The sequence below is a fragment of the Lepisosteus oculatus genome, chromosome 5 (genome assembly GCF_040954835.1).
Source record: "Lepisosteus oculatus isolate fLepOcu1 chromosome 5, fLepOcu1.hap2, whole genome shotgun sequence".
In the NCBI taxonomy this organism is placed as follows: Eukaryota; Metazoa; Chordata; class Actinopteri; order Semionotiformes; family Lepisosteidae; genus Lepisosteus; species Lepisosteus oculatus.
In genome coordinates, this window is record NC_090700.1 from 14,189,177 (window position 1) to 14,207,805 (window position 18,629).

Sequence of the window (18,629 nt, forward strand, 5' to 3'; positions counted from 1 at the left end):
CGCAGGTCGTAGTGCCACTTCTGCCGGACCCCCGCCTGAGTCAGGTGGGTCCGTGCAAAGCTGTGCACCAGCCGCATCCGCTGCCGCAGGTCCCACTTGTAGTCCGGTCCAGCCGGCAGTGCCGACCCATCTCCGGGCGGTGGGCCGAAGACCAGGTCCACCGGGGTTCGTATTTCCCGGCCCAGCATGAGTGAGGCCGGGGTGCACCCAGTGGATTCCTGGACCGCGGTCCTATACGTCCAGAGCGCAAGGGGGAGGTGGCAGTCCCACTCCCGTTGGTGCCAGGACACCAGGGTGGCCAGCTGGGTGGCAAGTGTCCGATTAAACCACTCCACCAACCCGTCGCTCTGGGGATGCAGCGCAGTGGTCCACGTCTTAGTGATCCCCAGGTGCTGGCACACTTTGGCGAAGACCTGGGACTCGAAGTTACGCCTCTGGTCACTGTGTAATTCCTCCGGCACCCCCAGCCTGGCAAACATCCCCTCCAGTAGTGCATCGGCCAACCTGGGGGCACTCTGGTCCAGGAGGTTGTAGGCCTCCGGCCACTTCGTAAAATAGTCCATGGCCACCAAGACGTATCCGTTCCCGGCCACGGTGCGCGGAAACGGGCCCAAAACGTCCACCCCCACCCACTCCATAGGAGCCCCCAAGTCCAAACTGGCCCCCACTCGCTGCAGTAGCTCCAGCCCCAGAATGCAGTCCTCCTGGATGGGTGTGAGGTAGCAGGGGTGGCGCACCGTCGCTGTACCTAGATGGAAGGCAAGCACCTGTTTCCCCCAGACTGCAGCTAGCTGTCCTGTTACGGTCCTTAGCCGCAGGCTGGAGGCCTCCCATCCTGGGGGGTTGGTGCCCTCGGTGTCAGGGAGGATGCCCGACCGGAGTAGGGTTACTGATGAACCGGTGTCGAGTAGGGCCAGGCAGGGTTGGTCCTCTATTTGGCAGTGGAGGTACAGGCCCCGGCTATAGCCATCTAGCCCCACGGTGGCGTGAGGGGCGCCGGTCTTTACAGTGCTCTCCGGAGCGGGGGTTGAGGTGTTCAAGGGCGGCCTTCCCCGCGCTGAGCCGCCCCATTCCCGTTTCCCGACGCCGATCAAGGAGTGCGAGGTTCGGGTGCCTGGCAGAACCCGGCTCAGTGTCCTCTCAAATCAGCGTGCGGGGCTGTTCCGCGGGGGTCGCTGCACGGGCTGGCTCCTCTTCCCCCTCGCTGGATTCCTCCGTCACCGCCTCGGTCAGCCGGCAGGGCGCACTGCGTCTGCTGGTGCTTCCGGCCACCCCGAAAATGGCCTCAGCCCGTGTAGCAAGGGCCAAGGCCTGCTCCAGCGATGTTGGCGCGGCCAGCTGCACGTGGCGCCGCAGCTCCTCGGGTGAGAGGGCCTTGAGAAAGGCCTGGAGAGCCATCTCCCACTGCGCCTCCCGGGGAAAAGTTAGGTATCCTCAGCGGGCTAGGAAAATGACATCAGCGGCAACCGGGCCCAGTCACTCTCCTGGTCGGCGCCGCCGCAGGGCCAGCCTCTCCTGCATCAAGTCCGGCGCCTCCTGCACACCGAAGCGCAGCTGGAGAGCTGCTGCCAGCACAGTGAATTCGCCTCTGTCCTCCTCCGGGATGTCCAGGAGCACCTGGCAGGCCGCTCCTTCCAGCGCCACTGCCAGGTGGCCGGCCATCTCCGCCTGGCTCCAGCCATTCATCCGGGCCGCGAGCTGGAACTGCGCCTCGTAGGTTTCCCAAGGCGTTTCCCCGTCGTAGCGACCTGGTCGCACCAGTGCTGATGGGTGTGGGAATCGCTGGTCAGCTCCGGCAGGGAGGGAGGAGTAGCGGCCAGTCGCCCCAATTCTACCGGCGGGAACACTACTAAGTAGCCCTGGTAAGGGCTGTGGCCACCTGTCGCACCCAGGACCTATGTGCGCTGCCAATGGGTTCTGTTTCTTTTAGAGTCAGCCGGTGCTTAACAGAATCGGGTAGTGTCTGCCACGATTTGTCCATCCTGCCCGCTTCTGACACCAATGTAGCGTTTACAGGTTCTTTTCAGAACAAAGAACCAGTGGAGACGTGATTATCATAACAAAGCACTAGCTTTATTCATTAACAACCACACAAAGCCAAACACAGGATATATACGCACATGAGACTGATGGAACACGTACACATTTTTAGGGTGGTAATTACTTAACAACACGCTATACTCTTATAAGACTACACAGGGCACTAGAACTACTAGGACATTATTTACACAGGTAGGGTCAGCCGCTGGTCATCGTGCTGACCCTCAGACTCTCCCCGGCTACCACTCCCAGCATGCCCAGCGGAACTACGAGCGCCCAGGGGAGCTTCCTCCTCACCACCAGGCGAGGGCGTTACAATAATCTGAAAAAAGGCTTCACAATTAATGTCTCAATTTGTCATTTTGTATTTGATGCTTAATACTGTTGATCCAGTCCAGCCAGCTTCGCACTTCATTTTCATTTTTATTTCAAAAGAAGACGTACTAACAAAACAAAGTGATGCCCATTATGTTGAAGAGGTCTGTTTCAAGGACTAAATTCTTTTATTTGAAGAAAATTCTAAATATTTAGATATATTTAGGTAGATTCAGAAATATTTAGATATATAACCCAAAACTACAACTGTTGCATTAACATTTTCTTATTAAGGCATGTGAGTGTAGAATGTATGGTAAGTATATTGTAAACTTCATCTATGGTGCAGGAGTTAGACTGCAGTAATGCAAAGGGACCACATGGTGGAACTACATACACACTATTGTACTAACTAGGGCATGCTATTAGAAATGAGTAACTGCATCACACTTATTTCCTTGTGCTGTTATTGTTTTCATATGTTTTTTTTATTTAAAATGAAACAAACAGGGATTTGAAGAGATGATAACCTGTCAAATAATATGCATTTTTGTAAGAATATAGATTGACAAATCCAGAAAATTACACAGATTAGGAGGGATCTTTAAAGCAGTATTGTGCTGCTTTGCGATGTTTTTCATACTTGCCTTCTTTTATAGACTTTACTGGGCTTCAGAGGAAATCAATTACATACACCTGCAATAAATTCACAAAGTTTCCCACAAGAAACAAAATCTTGTTTTAGCAGGTGCACAGCCATTTTGAACCAGCATGAATTAGGTAGATTGACTAAAGGTTGTCATCAACAGGGGTTTGTTAAACTATGAAAGTCATCACAATACAAGATATACATTTGCAATTATGGCTTTGTACCAGGTTGCTGTCTCATCCCACTGATGTTCAATGGGGCAAGAAGGGTATCCAAAGCATAGTTGTCACATTCTCATCTGGCAGGATGAGATCAATGTACCACCATAAAGTCAAATACTGTAGCAACTAATCATTACAAGGGCAGTTCTGTGGTGACTAGACAGTCCTGCCCAGATCATCACTTCATGGACATCCCCATCGATTGGTCTGTTGTTCACAATAATTCTGTGTAATTCCGTCACACTTGCTACCAAGCTTCTCCTTGAAATTCCACTAATTAAATAAGCTAATTGCCTATATCCTATCAACTCGCCGACTAATGAGGTTAGTTAGTGTTATGCAAGTCAAAGTCATGCAAGTATATCATGGTCAATGATCCATGATCATCCATCCATCTGTCTTCTAAGCACTTTATCCAGTACAAGGTCACAAGGGAGCTAAGCCTACCTTAGCAAGCACCAAGCGCAAGGCTGGATACACCCTGAATGGGACATCAATGCATCGCAGGGCACATGGTCACAGATACACCAAGGTCAGGTTTCCAATAAGCTAATTAACCTACCAGTGTGTCTGGAATGTGGAAGCATTCCGTGGAAACCCATGGGAGAACATACTCCACACAGATAGCATCCCAGTTATGGAACCCAGAGACATAACACTGCAAGGCAGCAGTGCTAACCAGAGTGCCCCCATGCCACCCTAATTCATGATCAATTCATGAAAATATTTTACCAATTTCAAAATTTAATCAAAATTGTATACTTTATTTTGCTGAAAACCTGCACACAGAAAGACAATGATAGGTCTCTCCTGATATGCATTTTGTCCCAGATTTATTGATGTAATGTTTACCAGAAGTGTAAACTAATATGAAGATAAAAAAACAAATAAGGAACTAATTCTTAGCAGCCTGAAACTCAGCAAAAAGAAAGCTGATATTTATTATGAAATTCTAATCTGCTTAAGTATTTTACATCAATTCGTAAGTAGCCCACATCTAACAGAATACAACATAATCTACATTATCCTTTTGTTTCTCTTTTCTTTATTCTTCTCGTTTAAGAAAGGGTACCTTTATTATAAGAGTCTGTCAGATGCTTTTAGACTAACATTTACACATATTTTGTACAGATGATAAACACTGAGATACTACTTATCACTTATCACAGCTTGAAACAGAAACAACATTTTTAGCTTTACAGATGTCCAATTCAGATTTGTCGTTATTGTCCTTAGCTGATGTTAAAATCCAGCAGTGTTCAAATACACTGACAAGCATGGTGAGCCATATTATCTCAGAAACCACCTCAGATAATCTGCGATTTTAATCTAATTTGTATCAAACTATTGACATTGACATAAATTCAAAAATGAAGACAATTAAGGTACTGGTGCTGGGTACTGGGGCATCATACAGATAACAGACATTTCTTCCTCTGCAGCAACTCAATTACTCATTGCACTGTTTAAATTCTACAGGGAGATAACCAGGTGTCTGACATTTACTTCTAAATCAATCCTTTTTTGTTTAAACTAGGCAAGACAAACAAAACTATAAAAGAAAAAAATAAAACACTGATACTGGAAGTGTGGCAGACCCCACCCTCAACTAGGGCAGTCTCAAGGGTCTACAGACACATAGAAACAAAGTGATCAAAAGACATGAAGACCAGAAAGCTTAATTCATGACTTAAGCATCTACCAGCATCCAAAAACTCTAACCATCCCTTCTCCAATGTGTGGCCTTTATATTCCAAAAAAGCCTGATTACACCCTTATGTGATGTGAAATGAATGTACTGTATAGTATGCCTTACACCAGGAGTGGACAGGGGAGGGCCAGTGATCTACAGGATTTCATTCAAATGTGATTCCTAACAACCTAAATTATTGGCTTAATGGGACCAATTTAATAACTTCTACCTGCTCTTGAGGTGACTCTGCTTTGAAATTATCTAGAAAACCTCTGTAATTCGGTCCAGGAATGCCTAACCCTGTCTTACACCAGGAGAATTACAAATTCTTCTTTGTGAAATGCATAAAACACTCTGGTGTTTTGATTCAGGTGAACTTATGAAAGGAAATCCATAAAAGGAACAAATTGAACTTTATTTTTGTTGTATTTAGAGAGAATTTAGTATTTAGAGCATATTTAGGCCGGAAATGTGATGCACATATTTACTAAAAGAATGGTGGCTGCATGGAACTAACAACGTCTTTATGGCATCCATGGATCAAGTATCTAACAGGCCAAACAAGAAAGAGGAGGTTTTTATCTCCCTTTGGAGAGAATTGATATGAATAACAAATGCACTCCAAGGGGAAAGATACTGTATTTAAATACTGTCAAGCATAGGAGGAGTCAGTCTACAACTGAAGAGCAATCTCAGCAGTTACACATCAAACGGTAAGGAAAAAATGTTCGGCTACTTTCACTTACAGCTCAGCTCAGTTGATTCAGTATAACTCAGGACGGTTAGTACTTAACTAAGACTTTCTTTCATTGAGAGTCCATGATAAAATCCCAGAATACATTTTTGCAGAAGGAAAAACATATTTTCAAGTTTCATTTTACAACCATGGTATTGCCACATTAAAAAGACTTACATTATTTTGTTTTGTTTCTAAAAAATGTCACAAAATTGGTTTTAAAGATTAACAAATCTACTCTACATAAACCAGAACACACAGCTGAAGAAGACTCCTCAGCTAAAAAGTTATTTTTTCTTTGTTTGTTTTATTTTAAGATGTTGAATCATCAAGTAGTACCTCTGCAGCTCACATACGCAGGCAGTTCTCCACTCTGAACTCTTTATTATACTGCATGTGGATTATAAATTGTATTTTAAATGCTGAGCTTCAATAATGGGGTGACAAAATCTCTTCTTGCAGTTTTCTGCAAATATATTATGACAAATCACAATTTATTTCTTTTAAATGCAATAGTGATAAAGCCAGTCAGAGGAGTAAAGGTTCATAGGATGAATCACAATATTTGTCTTTCAAATGAAACACCAATACAGTCAGTTATACGAGTAAAACACTAACAAAATTGGCAATATACTCTAAATGGGTTCCTACTGAATATACGATATGTGGTAAAATCTACAGTATGCCACTTCAAGTCAGGGAAAATTGCATGAACAGGCTGAATTTAATATGCTGGTAATGAGTACTGCAGGACTCAAGAGGCATTACTTGAAATATCACAGCAAAACTCCTATGTTACACTGTAAGAAATCACTATGAATCTGCATCCATTTTTTCAAAGTGTGTCCACTGCATGAAATGTTCAAGCATGTTTTAGCATGTTTTTTCTGTGTGTTTTAGAGTACACTACATGAAGAGCTTGCCATGCCTGAGGCAAACAGAACCCAAATCACAGAGTTTTTCATCTTGGGTTTCCCTGGACTTCTGCCACAATACCATTCACTGGTGTCTGCTCTTTTTTTTCTCATTTACATGGCAATTCTAATTGGGAATGGATTTATTGTTGTGGTCATCATCATTGAGAAAAACCTGCAGAAACCCACCTATCTCATCTTCGGGAACCTTGCAGTGGCAGATTTAGCTTTCAGTACAACTACATTGCCCAAAATCATTGCCAGGTACTGGTTCGGTTCCCAAGCTATCCCTTTTTCTGCTTGTTTCCTACAAATGTTTTTTGTCCATTACTTGGGATCAGTAAATTCATTTCTTTTAATGATAATGGCAATCGACCGCTATGTTGCAATATGTAACCCTCTCAGGTATTCAACATTGCTTAAAAACAACAATGTATTCATTATGTGTGCTTTTTCATGGGGTATAACAATATTTATAGTAGCTAATTTAGCCATTCGGGCAGTCACTTTGCCTTTTTGTGGGCCCGATGTTATTGTACATTGTTACTGTGATCACATAGGAATAACCAGGCTAGCTTGTGCAGACATCAGGTCCTATAGCTTAGTGGCTTTAATTAGTGCCATGCTTGTGTTGCTCGTTCCCCTTTTCTTCATAATATTTTCTTATGTTCAGATCATTCTCTCTGTTATGAGGATTGCGAGCTCTGAAGGGAGATACAAAGCATTCTCCACCTGCTCTTCTCAGCTGTGTATTATAGCTCTTTATTACCTTCCCAGGTGTTTTGTTTACCTAGCAAACAGTGTGAATATTGCGATAAACACTGATTTCCGCATTGTCCTGATTCTGACTTACAGCCTGGTGCCTCCCATGATAAACCCTCTGATTTACTGCTTCAAAACAAAAGAAATCAAGCAGAACTTGGTCAAAAAGTTAAGATCTAAAACAGCTGAAAACCGGGTGAGCGGTATCTCCTGTGTAGAAAAACAATTTAAAAATGCATTATATAGTACTTAAGGAAGTTTTCAAAAGAAAGAAGGGCATTTGGCTCATCTATCTTATTTAATTTCTAAGCACGATAGCTAACTAATCCATGGTTTTTAACCAGATTATTCTTGAAAGAAGTGAGGGTGTCCTTTCAAACAGCATGGCCAACTTGTTTCAGACTCCTAAGATCCTCTGTACATAAAACATTCCCTTTTTAAATGCACTTCCCCATAGTTTCCATTATGTTTTGGGGTTTGTGTTTCACTGCAGGTTCTAAGAAAGTAGAATAGGTTGAGTGTTTTAAACCTTATACTTATCGCCTTATACTATTATACACAATATTCTAAAGTTCTAAAAGTTCTAATTCTAAACGTTTTACTACAGTACATGTTGCCCAGAAGATGTTTTTATTATAACTATGTACTGAATGCCTAATACACAATAAAGTTGTCAGGGGAAGATTTGAATGATGTGGAAAAGCAGGTTTTACAGGAAAAACAAACAATTATGTGCATATGTTTAACAATATCCTTTATTACAAAATTTGTGATGCACTGTATGAGTAACACATATAGCAGGTGGTTCTCAATTGTATGTAGTATTGTTCTTCCAAATCCAGTTCTTAAAGAAAGATCCCGATTCCCACAGATCTGACTCTTGGGTTAATTGAATGGCTGAATTACTGGCAGGCCTCCACCAATCTTCCTCTCCCCCATCAAAAAAATAAATCATACATGTATCATCCCCAGAAATGATGGAGGGTTGAAGTGTATCACGCCCTTGATTTTGCCCTTTTCAGCTTTTATATCAGAGGTTCAATTCAACAAATTAATATTTCTAGATAGACAGATAAGACGTTATTGATCCCAAAGGGAAACTGATGTGCTACAGCAGTCCAGCCCAAGACGAGCAAAAAATCAGAATAGACGAAAAATTAAAATACATAAAGCAATACAAAATAAATATCAAATAAATAAAAATAAATACGTAGGGTGCAAAATATGCTCATAGTCACTGTAAAAACAATAAAATATGTGCAAAATGTGCATAGGTACAGTGGTGTGAAAAAGTGTTTGTCACACTGAAATGTTTCACATCATCAAACAAATTGAAGTATTAGACAAAGATAACACAAGTAAACACAAAATGCAGTTTTTAAATGAAGGTTTTTATGATTAAGGGAAAAAAAAATCCAAACCCACTATATATACAGATTGAGTGTCCCAAAAAAAGTACAATGGAGCAACATGCTGTCCATAGACGAGCAAAAGAAGGGCTAACAGTTCTATCCTAGGGCAGCATTATACACCCTGACAGACACAGTCGGCTCTGACCTTTCTTGTACAGGGCATCGGTGCTACCACACCACTCAAGCTTATCATCCAGGTGTACCCCTAAGTACTTGTAGGACTGCACCCCCTCTATGTCCTCACCCTGCATGGAAATAGGGTTCAGCGGAGACTTCCTTCCTTCCTTATTCCTGTCACATTATTTCCAGTAGAAAGAATACACTGTGGCCATTAGGAAAAAGAAATGTCATTCCCCTGTGTATAATCATATGTAATTATGGAAACATGCATACATATTGTAAATATAATACATAATGAATATAATTACAAATGAGATTAGTATTTTACAGGGTTTTTTTACTAATAAAATGAACACTTTTAAATCATTACTGACTTTGGTCAGTATTTTATTTTAACAATACTCTTACATTCGATATAAAAAGGATGTTGAAAAACAGCTTTAACCAAATTTAAGGACACAATCCACTTCCTGTACTTCTTCAAAGAAGTGGGTAGACAGTAGAATGTTTTTAGCATAAATCTCTGTTCTTCTAGCATTCAACATGTTAAACAAATTGCAACACACAGACTTCAGTCACTGTGAATTGTCTCTATAGATTATCACAATACAGTATCATGTACCCCTACTGTTTAAATTTTCTAAAAAAACAGATTAATTACCAGCCTGATAAGCAATTTATTCATGGGTGAGTTTTTTAACTAAAATGTGAATCAATAAATCTTGGTTTCATAGATCAAGAGGTAGATTTCCTGTCCTAATCATAAGTCCAGTATTCTTTAACTATAAATAGAAATAATTAAATAACCAGCGAGGACAAATACTGTAGGTACAGTATGCAAATGTATGTTAGAGATTTGTAATGTAACATGCTGTATTTGCTGTTGTGAAAAATCAGGAATTTAAAGGCTGGTTAATGTACAAAATATCTGCACACTTTTGATGCTCACTGTGAAAATGCATTGTGGAAAACCTGATCGATCAAACAAAAGTTTTTGAAATTTTGTTGAAATCACTAAACAAATACTGCGTGGGAGCACTAGAGGGAGACATAAACCTGTCTGCTACAGTATCTCAATAGTAATTACTCAGGTGGGGAGGTGAGACAATGTGCGGGCGGGCCTGCTAAGGAGTAAAAGGATAATTCCACACTGAAAGGTGAAGATCAAAGAGTGGAATACATGCCGTTTCAGGCCTTCAAATATGCAGTGTTTTTTTATTTCTATCACCAGTAAACACACAGAAATAGCTGGAGTTATTTGTTATACAGTAAATTCTAAATTTGCGTCCGATATGTTGGACAATAGAAAACACACTTCTGAGGAACAAAACTCACCACTTCTACTGCTTTAAAGTATATTTAGACTTAAACTTGAAAATAAAATAAAACAATTGAATGTGCTGTAAGTTGATGGCTAATATGGAAGTCATTGTTTTAATACATTGATTTTCTTGGGAAGCTCTTAACGTTAACGTCTAAACGTTGACTAGAAAAGAAATCCAGCCCTGAATTTCGTATTTCATATTAATTTATAATTTTATCTCGAATCAGATGCACAAATAAAACTTAGCGATTACCGTTATGTTGAGTCTGCCTCAAAAACTAAATTTAAAATGTTCAAAATGTTTATATATGTCACAAAACAGCTATCATATTACTAATTAGATATACAGCAATATACTGTGTGCAGTACTAGACTGCAGTAATACTAAGTGATTACATGGCGGAACCACATACACGTTATTTTACTAGGCATGCTGTTAAAAATGAATAACTGCAGTTCGAAGCCTTGTAATACACCGGTTTCCTTGTGTTTTTATTATTTTAATATGTTTTTACTACAAACTAAATAGGGATTTGAAGAGATTATAACCTATCCAAAAATAAACATTTTTTAAAATAAGAATATAGACTTTTGATGGCATGACAAATCCAGAAAGTTACACTGGTTAGGAGGGCTTTATAAAGCTGTATGGCGCCACCTTGTGATAGATCCATATTTATTTATTTTCAATTTATTCATAGATATTTACTTGACTTTGATCATCCTTAAAGCTTCCGTGGAAATCACTTACATGGACCATATATTCCTCGCAAGAAAACAATTAAATCATTTGTAGCAGGTGCATAGACATTTCATTGGACCAACATGCATTAGTTAAATTCATCATATTTATGAAAGGTTGTCAACATCAGGACTGATAAGCAGCGGGTTTATAAACTATAACCAGGATGGCTTAACTATGATAGTAACAGCAGGAAAGTCTCATTCCTCATTCCTCAGAGACTGGACAAGCACATCCCATTCTCACCCCACAGATGTTCAATGAGGCAAGAGGGTTATCCAAAGCATAGCTGTCACATTCTCATCTGGCAGGATGAGGTCAATGTAGCACCGTGAAGTCAGTTAGCAACTAGTCACTACAAGGGCAGTTCTGTGGTGACTAGATAATCAACATTCAACAGGTTAAATCACAATTTAATTCATAAATGCTTTAAAATCTTGTGGCATAACATTTTTGTAAAAATACATGAGATTTAATAGAGCCAACAAAGGGCTTGTTAAGCAATATCTAACCATGTTTGTGTTATCACCAAAAACAATGATTATTATTAATTATTATTAAATTGATTAAACTTTGCAGCTACTGTATAAACGACTGTAGGTGTCTGACATTTTTCTTCTGCATGTATCCATTTTGCTTAATCCAGGCTGGACAGACATTACGACTATAAGTAAACAAGTTAAATAACACTGGTACTGGAAGTGTGATAGACCTGATGCACAACCAGGGCAGTATCAAGGGCGTGCAGATGCAAAAAGTAACAAAGTGATCAGAAAACATGAAGATGATGTATCCCTGGTTGTAGAATCTACTAGCAGGTCAAACAAGAAAGACGGGTATACAGGCAAACAAAATAAAGTGTAGCATTTTTTTTATACAATAAATTATTTCTAAATATGTTACAATTGCTTAAGATAATGAGTTTTCAATGATGAAATCGTGGAATAAAATGTCACTGGTGACTTCTGCTTAGTCATTTGTAAACACAGTGTTTTATCTTTTATAATAATGAAGGTACTCTGGTTTTTACCTCCCTTTGGAGAGATGTAATAATAAATGCAGTCCAAGGGGGAAAGATACTGTATTTAAGAGTAGGTCTACAACTGAAGTGTGTGATTTCAGTGATTACACGTTGAACGGTAAGGACAAAATGTTAATCTGCTTTCTCTTACAGCTCAGCTCACTTGACTCAGTATGACACAGGATGGTTAGAGAAAAAACAAAGACTTTCTCTCATTGAGGGTCTGTGATATAATCCCAGATGTATCAGCAGTAATTTAACAAAGTGAATTTTAAGAACACAATTATGTCTCTAATATGTGCTTACATTGAAACACGTATTAGAAAAATATTTTTCCTCATTAATATTTTTGTAAACAATAGGTAAATCTGTTTTGAATATTGCACAAACTCTTCAGTGTTAGTCTGTTTTATCCATCCATTACATATAACTAATCTTTATGGGCTAATTAGTTCTTCACACAACTGAAGAAGACTCCTCAGATCAAAAGATATTTTCTTATTTTGTTTTACTTGCAGCTCAAATTCTCAGGCAGTTCCCTACCCTGAGCTCTTCATAATACTGCACACGGTTTATTTTTTGTGTTTATAAATGTTGAGCTTTATGGTGAGGATGACAAAATCTCTTCTTGCAGTTTTCTGACAAATCACAATATGTTTCTTTTAAATGCATTAGAGATAAAGCTAGTCTCTTCAAGTCATGGGAAATTGCATGAAGAGAGTGAATTTCATATTTTGATCGTGAGTTATGTGGGACTCAAGAGGCATCACTTGAGATATTACAGCATAACAGAATATAATAGCATGATATTACCTGTGCTACTCTGCAGGAAATCATTAAGAATTCGCATCCGTTGTTTGAAAGTGTTTCTACTGCATGAGATGTTCTAATTTGTTCCTGCGTGTTTTTTTCTCTGTGTTTTAGAGTACACTACATGAAGAGCTTGCCATGCCTGAGGAAAACAGAACCCAAATCACAGAGTTTTTCATCTTGGGTTTCCCTGGACTTCTGCCACAATACCATTCACTGGTGTCTGCTCTTTTTTTTCTCATTTACGTGGCAATTCTAATTGGGAATGGATTTATTGTTGTGGTCCTCATCATTGAGAAAAACCTGCAGAAACCCACCTATCTCATCTTCGGGAACCTTGCAGTGGCAGATTTAGCTTTCAGTACGACTACATTGCCCAAAATCATTGCCAGGTACTGGTTCGGTTCCCAAGCTATCCCCTTTTCTGCTTGTTTCCTACAAATGTTTTTTGTCCATTACTTGGGATCAGTAAATTCATTTCTTTTAATGATAATGGCAATCGACCGCTATGTTGCAATATGTAACCCTCTCAGGTATCCAACGTTGCTTAAAAATACCAATGTATTCATTATGTGTGCTTTTTCATGGGGTGTAACAGTATTTATTGTTGCTATTTCAGCTATTCGGGCAGTCACTTTGCCTTTTTGTGGGCCCGATGTTATTGTACATTGTTACTGTGATCACATAGGAATAACCAGGCTTGCTTGTGCAGACATCAGGTCCTATAGCTTAGTGGCTTTAATTAGTGCCATGCTTGTATTGTTCGTTCCCCTTTTCTTTATAATATTTTCTTATGTTCAGATCATTCTCTCTGTTATGAGGATTGCGAGCTCTGAAGGGAGATACAAAGCATTTTCCACCTGCTCTTCTCAGCTGTGTATCATAGCTCTCTATTACCTTCCCAGGTGTTTTGTTTACCTAGCAAACAGTGTGAATATTGCGATAAACACTGATTTCCGCATTGTCCTGATTCTGACTTACAGCCTGGTGCCACCCATGATAAACCCTCTTATTTACTGCTTCAAAACAAAAGAAATCAAGCAGAACTTGGTCAAAAAGTTAAGATCTAAAACAGCTGAAAACCGGGTGAGCGGTATCTCCTGTGTAGAAAAACAATTTAAAAATGCATTATATAGTACTTAAGGAAGTTTTCAAAAGAAAGAAGGGCATTTGGCTCATCTATCTTATTTAATTTCTAAGCACAATAGCTAACTAATCCATGGTTTTTAACCAGATTATTCTTGAAAGAAGTGAGGGTGTCCTTTCAAACAGCATGGCCAACTTGTTTCAGACTCCTAAGATCCTCTGTACATAAAACATTCCCTTTTTAAATGCATTTCCCCATAGTTTCCATTATGTTTTGGGGTTTGTGTTTCACTGCAGGTTCTAAAAAAGTAGAATAGGTTGAGTGTTTTAAACCTCTTTTGTAAATATAAGGCATCGCATTAAACCCAGAATGTATATGGTCACCCTTCTCTAGACATATTCCAGGGGCAGCTACTTTTTTTATAAAGTAGTGACCAATAATGTACACAATATTTTAAAGTTCTAAAAGTTCTAATTCTAAAAGTTTTACTACAGTACATGTTGCCTAGAAGATGTTTTTTACTATAACTATGTACTGAATGCCTAATACACAATAAAGCTGCCAGGGAAAGATTTGACTGATGTGGAAACACAGGTTTTACAGGAAAAACAAACAATTATGTGCATATGTTTAACAATATCCTTTATTACAAAATTTGTGATGCACTGTATGAGTAACAAAAGTAGCAGGTGGTTCTCAAATGTATGTAGTATTGTTCTTCCAAATCCAGTTCTTAAAGAAAGATCCAGATTCCCACAGATTTGACTCCTGGGTGAATTGAATGGCTGTCATTACTGGCAGGCCTCCACCAATTCCTCTCCTCCATCAAGCAAAAAAATCGTACATATATCATCCCCAGAAATGATGGAGGGTTGAAGTGTATCACGCCCTTGATTTTGCCCTTTTCACCTTTTTATCAAAGGTTCAATTCAACAAGTTAATATTTCTAGATAGACAGAAAGACGTTATTGATCCCAAAGGGAAAACTGATGTGCTACAGCAGTCCAGCCCAAGACGAGCAAAAAGAAAAAGACATCAGAATCAACGAAAAATTAAAATACATAAAGCAATACAAAATAAATCTCAAATAAATGAAAATAAAAACGTAGGGTGCAAAATATGCTCATAGTCACTGTAAAAACAATAAAATATGTGCAAAATGTGCATAGGTACAGTGGTTTGAAAAAGTGTTTGCCCCCTTCCTGATTTCTTATTTTTTTGCATGTTTGTCACACTGAAATGTTTCAGATCATCAAACAAATTGAAGTATTAGACAAAGATAACACAAGTAAACACAAAATGCAGTTTTTAAATGAAGGTTTTTATGATTAAGGGAAAAAAAAATCCAAACCCACTATATATACAGATTGAGTGTCCCAAAAAAAGTACAATGGAGCAACATGCTGTCCATAGACGAGCAAAAGAAGGGCTAACAGTTCTATCCTAGGGCAGCATTATATACCCTGACAGACACAGTCGGCTCTGACCTTTCTTGTACAGGGCATCGGTGCTACCACACCACTCAAGCTTATCATCCAGGTGTACCCCTAAGTACTTGTAGGACTGCACCCCCTCTATGTCCTCACCCTGCATGGAAATAGGGTTCAGCGGAGACTTCCTTCCTTCCTTATTCCTGTCACATTATTTCCAGTAGAAAGAATACACTGTGGCCATTAGGAAAAAGAAATGTCATTCCCCTGTGTATAATCATATGTAATTATGGAAACATGCATACATATTGTAAATATAATACATAATGAATATAATTACAAATGAGATTAGTATTTTACAGGTTTTTTTTACTAATAAAATGAACACTTTTAAACCATTACTGACTTTGGTCAGTATTTTATTTAAACAATACTCTTACATTCAATATAAAAAGGATGTTGAAAAACAGCTTTAACCAAATTTAAGGACACAATCCACTTCCTGTACTTCTTCAAAAAAAGTGGGTAGACAGTAGAATGTTTTTAGCATAAATCTCTTCTAGCATTCAACATGTTAAACAAATTGCAACACACAGACTTCAGTCACTGTGAATTGTCTCTGTAGATTATCACAATACATTATCATGTACCCCTACTGTTTATATTTTCTAAAAAAACAGATTAATTACCAGCCTGATAAGCAATTTATTCATGGGTGAGTTTTTTAACTAAAATGTGAATCAATAAATCTTGGTTTCATAGATCAAGAGGTAGATTTCCTGTCCTAATCATAAGTCCAGTATTCTTTAACTATAAATAGAAATAATTAAATAACCAGCGAGGACAAATACTGTAGGTACAGTATGTAAATGTATGTTACAGATTTGTAATGTAACATGCTGTATTTGCTGTTGTGCAAAATCAGGAATTTAAAGGCTGGTTAACGTACAAAATATCTGCACACTTTGATGCTCACTGTGAAAATGCAATGTGGAAAACCTGATCGATCAAACTGATTTTTTTTTTACTAATGAATTCATTGAAAAAAGTTGAAATCACTAAACAAATACTGCATGGGAGCACTAGAGGGAGATATAAACCTGTCTGCTACAGTATCTCAATAGTAATTACTCAGGATGGGGAGGTGAGTCAATGTGCGGGCCTGCTAAGGAGTAAAAAGGATAATTCCACACTGAAAGGTCAGGCGTTTTCAGGCCTTCAAATATGCAGTGTTTTTTATTTCTATCACCAGTAAACACACAGAAATAGCTGGAGTTATTTGTTATACAGTAAATTCTAAATTTGTGTCTGATATGTTGGACAATAGAAAACAAACTTCTGAGAGACAAAACTCACCCCTTTTACTGCTTTAAAGTACATTTAGACTTAAACCTGAAAATAAAATAAAAAAATGAATGTGCTGTAGCAGTTATTGGCTAATATGGAAGTCGTTGTTTTAATACTTTGATTTTCTTGGGAAGCTCTTTATTATCATCATCAATTGTTTTAATTATACATTAAATATTTCTTACTGCCTTCATAACTTGAAAAATTACACAATTCTCGATTTTTTTTTTTATATCTGATGCCCGTTACGGTTGATCCGGTCCTTTAAACGTTGACTAGAAAAGAAATCCAGCACTCAACTTCGTATTTCATATTAATTTCTAATTTTATCTCGAATCAGATGCACAAATAAAACTTAGCGATTACCGTTATGTTTAGTTTGTCTCAAAAACTAAATTTAAAATGTTCAAAATGTTTATATATGTCACAAAACAGCTATCAAATTACTAATTATACAGCAATATACTGTGTGCAGTACTAGACTGCAGTAATGCTAAGTGACCACATGGCGGAACCACATACACGTTATTTTACTATGCATGCTGTTAAAAATGAACAACTGCAGTTGTGATACACTGGTTTCCTTGTGTTTTTTAATATTTTAATATGATTTTACTACAAATGAAAGAGGGATGTGAAGAGATCATAACCTATCCAAAAATAAACATTTTTTTTTAAATAAGAATATAGACTTTTGATGGCATGACAAATCCAGAAAGTTACACTGGTTAGGAAGGCTTTATAAAGCTGTATAATAGATGTGATAGATCCATATTTATTTATTTTACATTTTTTCATAGATATTTATTTACTTGACTTTGATAATCCTTAAAGCTTTAGTGGAGATCACTTACATAGACCATACGTTCCTCACAAGAAAACAATTAAATCTTTTGTAGCAGGTGCATAGACATTTCATTGGACCAACATGCATTAGTTAAATTCATCATATTTATGAAAGGTTATCATCATCAGGATTGATAAGCAGCGGGTTTATAAACTATAACCAGGATGGCTAAACTATGATAGTAACAGCAGGAAAGTCTCATTCCTCATTCCTCAGAGCCTGGACAAGCACATCCCATTCTCACCCCACAGATGTTCAATGAGGCAAGAGGGTTATCCAAAGCATAGCTGTCACATTCTCATCTGGCAGGATGAGGTCAATGTAGCACCGTAAAGTCAGTTAGCAACTAGTCACTACAAGGGCAGTTCTGTGGTGACTAGATAATCAACATTCAACAGGTTAAATCACCTCATCTCCTGTGCCCCATCAACTCCCCCATTAATGAGGTTATTAAGTTCTTACACAAGTCAAAGTTGTACAAGAATATCATGCTCAATTATGCATGATCATCCTTTATTGGCTTCACCGCTCTGTTCTCCTCCCCACTGATAGCTGATGTATGGTGACCGTTCTGGCACATTTTGGTTGCCGTCGTATCATCCAGGTGAGGGCTACACATTGGTGGTGGTGGAGGGGAGTCCCCATCACCTGTAAAGCGCTTTGAGTGGAGTGTCCAGAAAAGCGTTATATAAGTATAAGCAATTATTAATTATTATTATCCATTTCCAAACTGCTTTATCAAGCACAGGGTTGCGGTGGTGGGCCATAGCCTTTAGTTTATCTTTTGTTATCCATTTAATTCATAAGTGCTATAAAATCTTGTGGCATAACATTTTTGTAAATATACATGTGATTTAATAGAGCCAACAAAGGGCTTGTTAAGCAATATCTAACCATGTTTGTGTTATCACCAAAAACAATGATTATTATTAATTATTATTAAATTGATTAAACTTTGCAGCTACTGTATAAACGACTGTAGGTGTCTGGCATTTTTCTTCTGCATGTATCCATTTTGCTTAATCCAGACTGGACAGACATTACGACTATAAATAAACAAGTTAAATAACACTGGTACTGGAAGTGTGATAGACCTGATGCACAACCAGGGCAGTATCAAGGGTGTGCAGATGCAAAAAGTAACAAAGTGATCAGAAAA

General features: G+C 38.7%; 2 protein-coding genes across 2 annotated transcripts; both read left to right on the forward strand.

The window, feature by feature from the left end:
* The first annotated feature begins 6,578 nt into the window (after positions 1 to 6,578).
* Positions 6,579 to 12,887, forward strand: LOC138239094 (olfactory receptor 1E16-like). Its single transcript, XM_069189723.1, has 2 exons — positions 6,579 to 7,533; positions 12,874 to 12,887. Exons 1-2 carry the CDS (start codon positions 6,579 to 6,581, stop codon positions 12,885 to 12,887), a joined length of 969 nt encoding a protein of 322 aa, XP_069045824.1.
* Positions 12,888 to 12,897: 10 nt separating this feature from the next.
* Positions 12,898 to 14,157, forward strand: LOC138239095 (olfactory receptor 1E16-like). The gene is made up of 2 exons (XM_069189724.1): positions 12,898 to 13,845; positions 14,143 to 14,157. Exons 1-2 carry the CDS (start codon positions 12,898 to 12,900, stop codon positions 14,155 to 14,157), a joined length of 963 nt encoding a protein of 320 aa, XP_069045825.1.
* Positions 14,158 to 18,629: the final 4,472 nt, after the last annotated feature.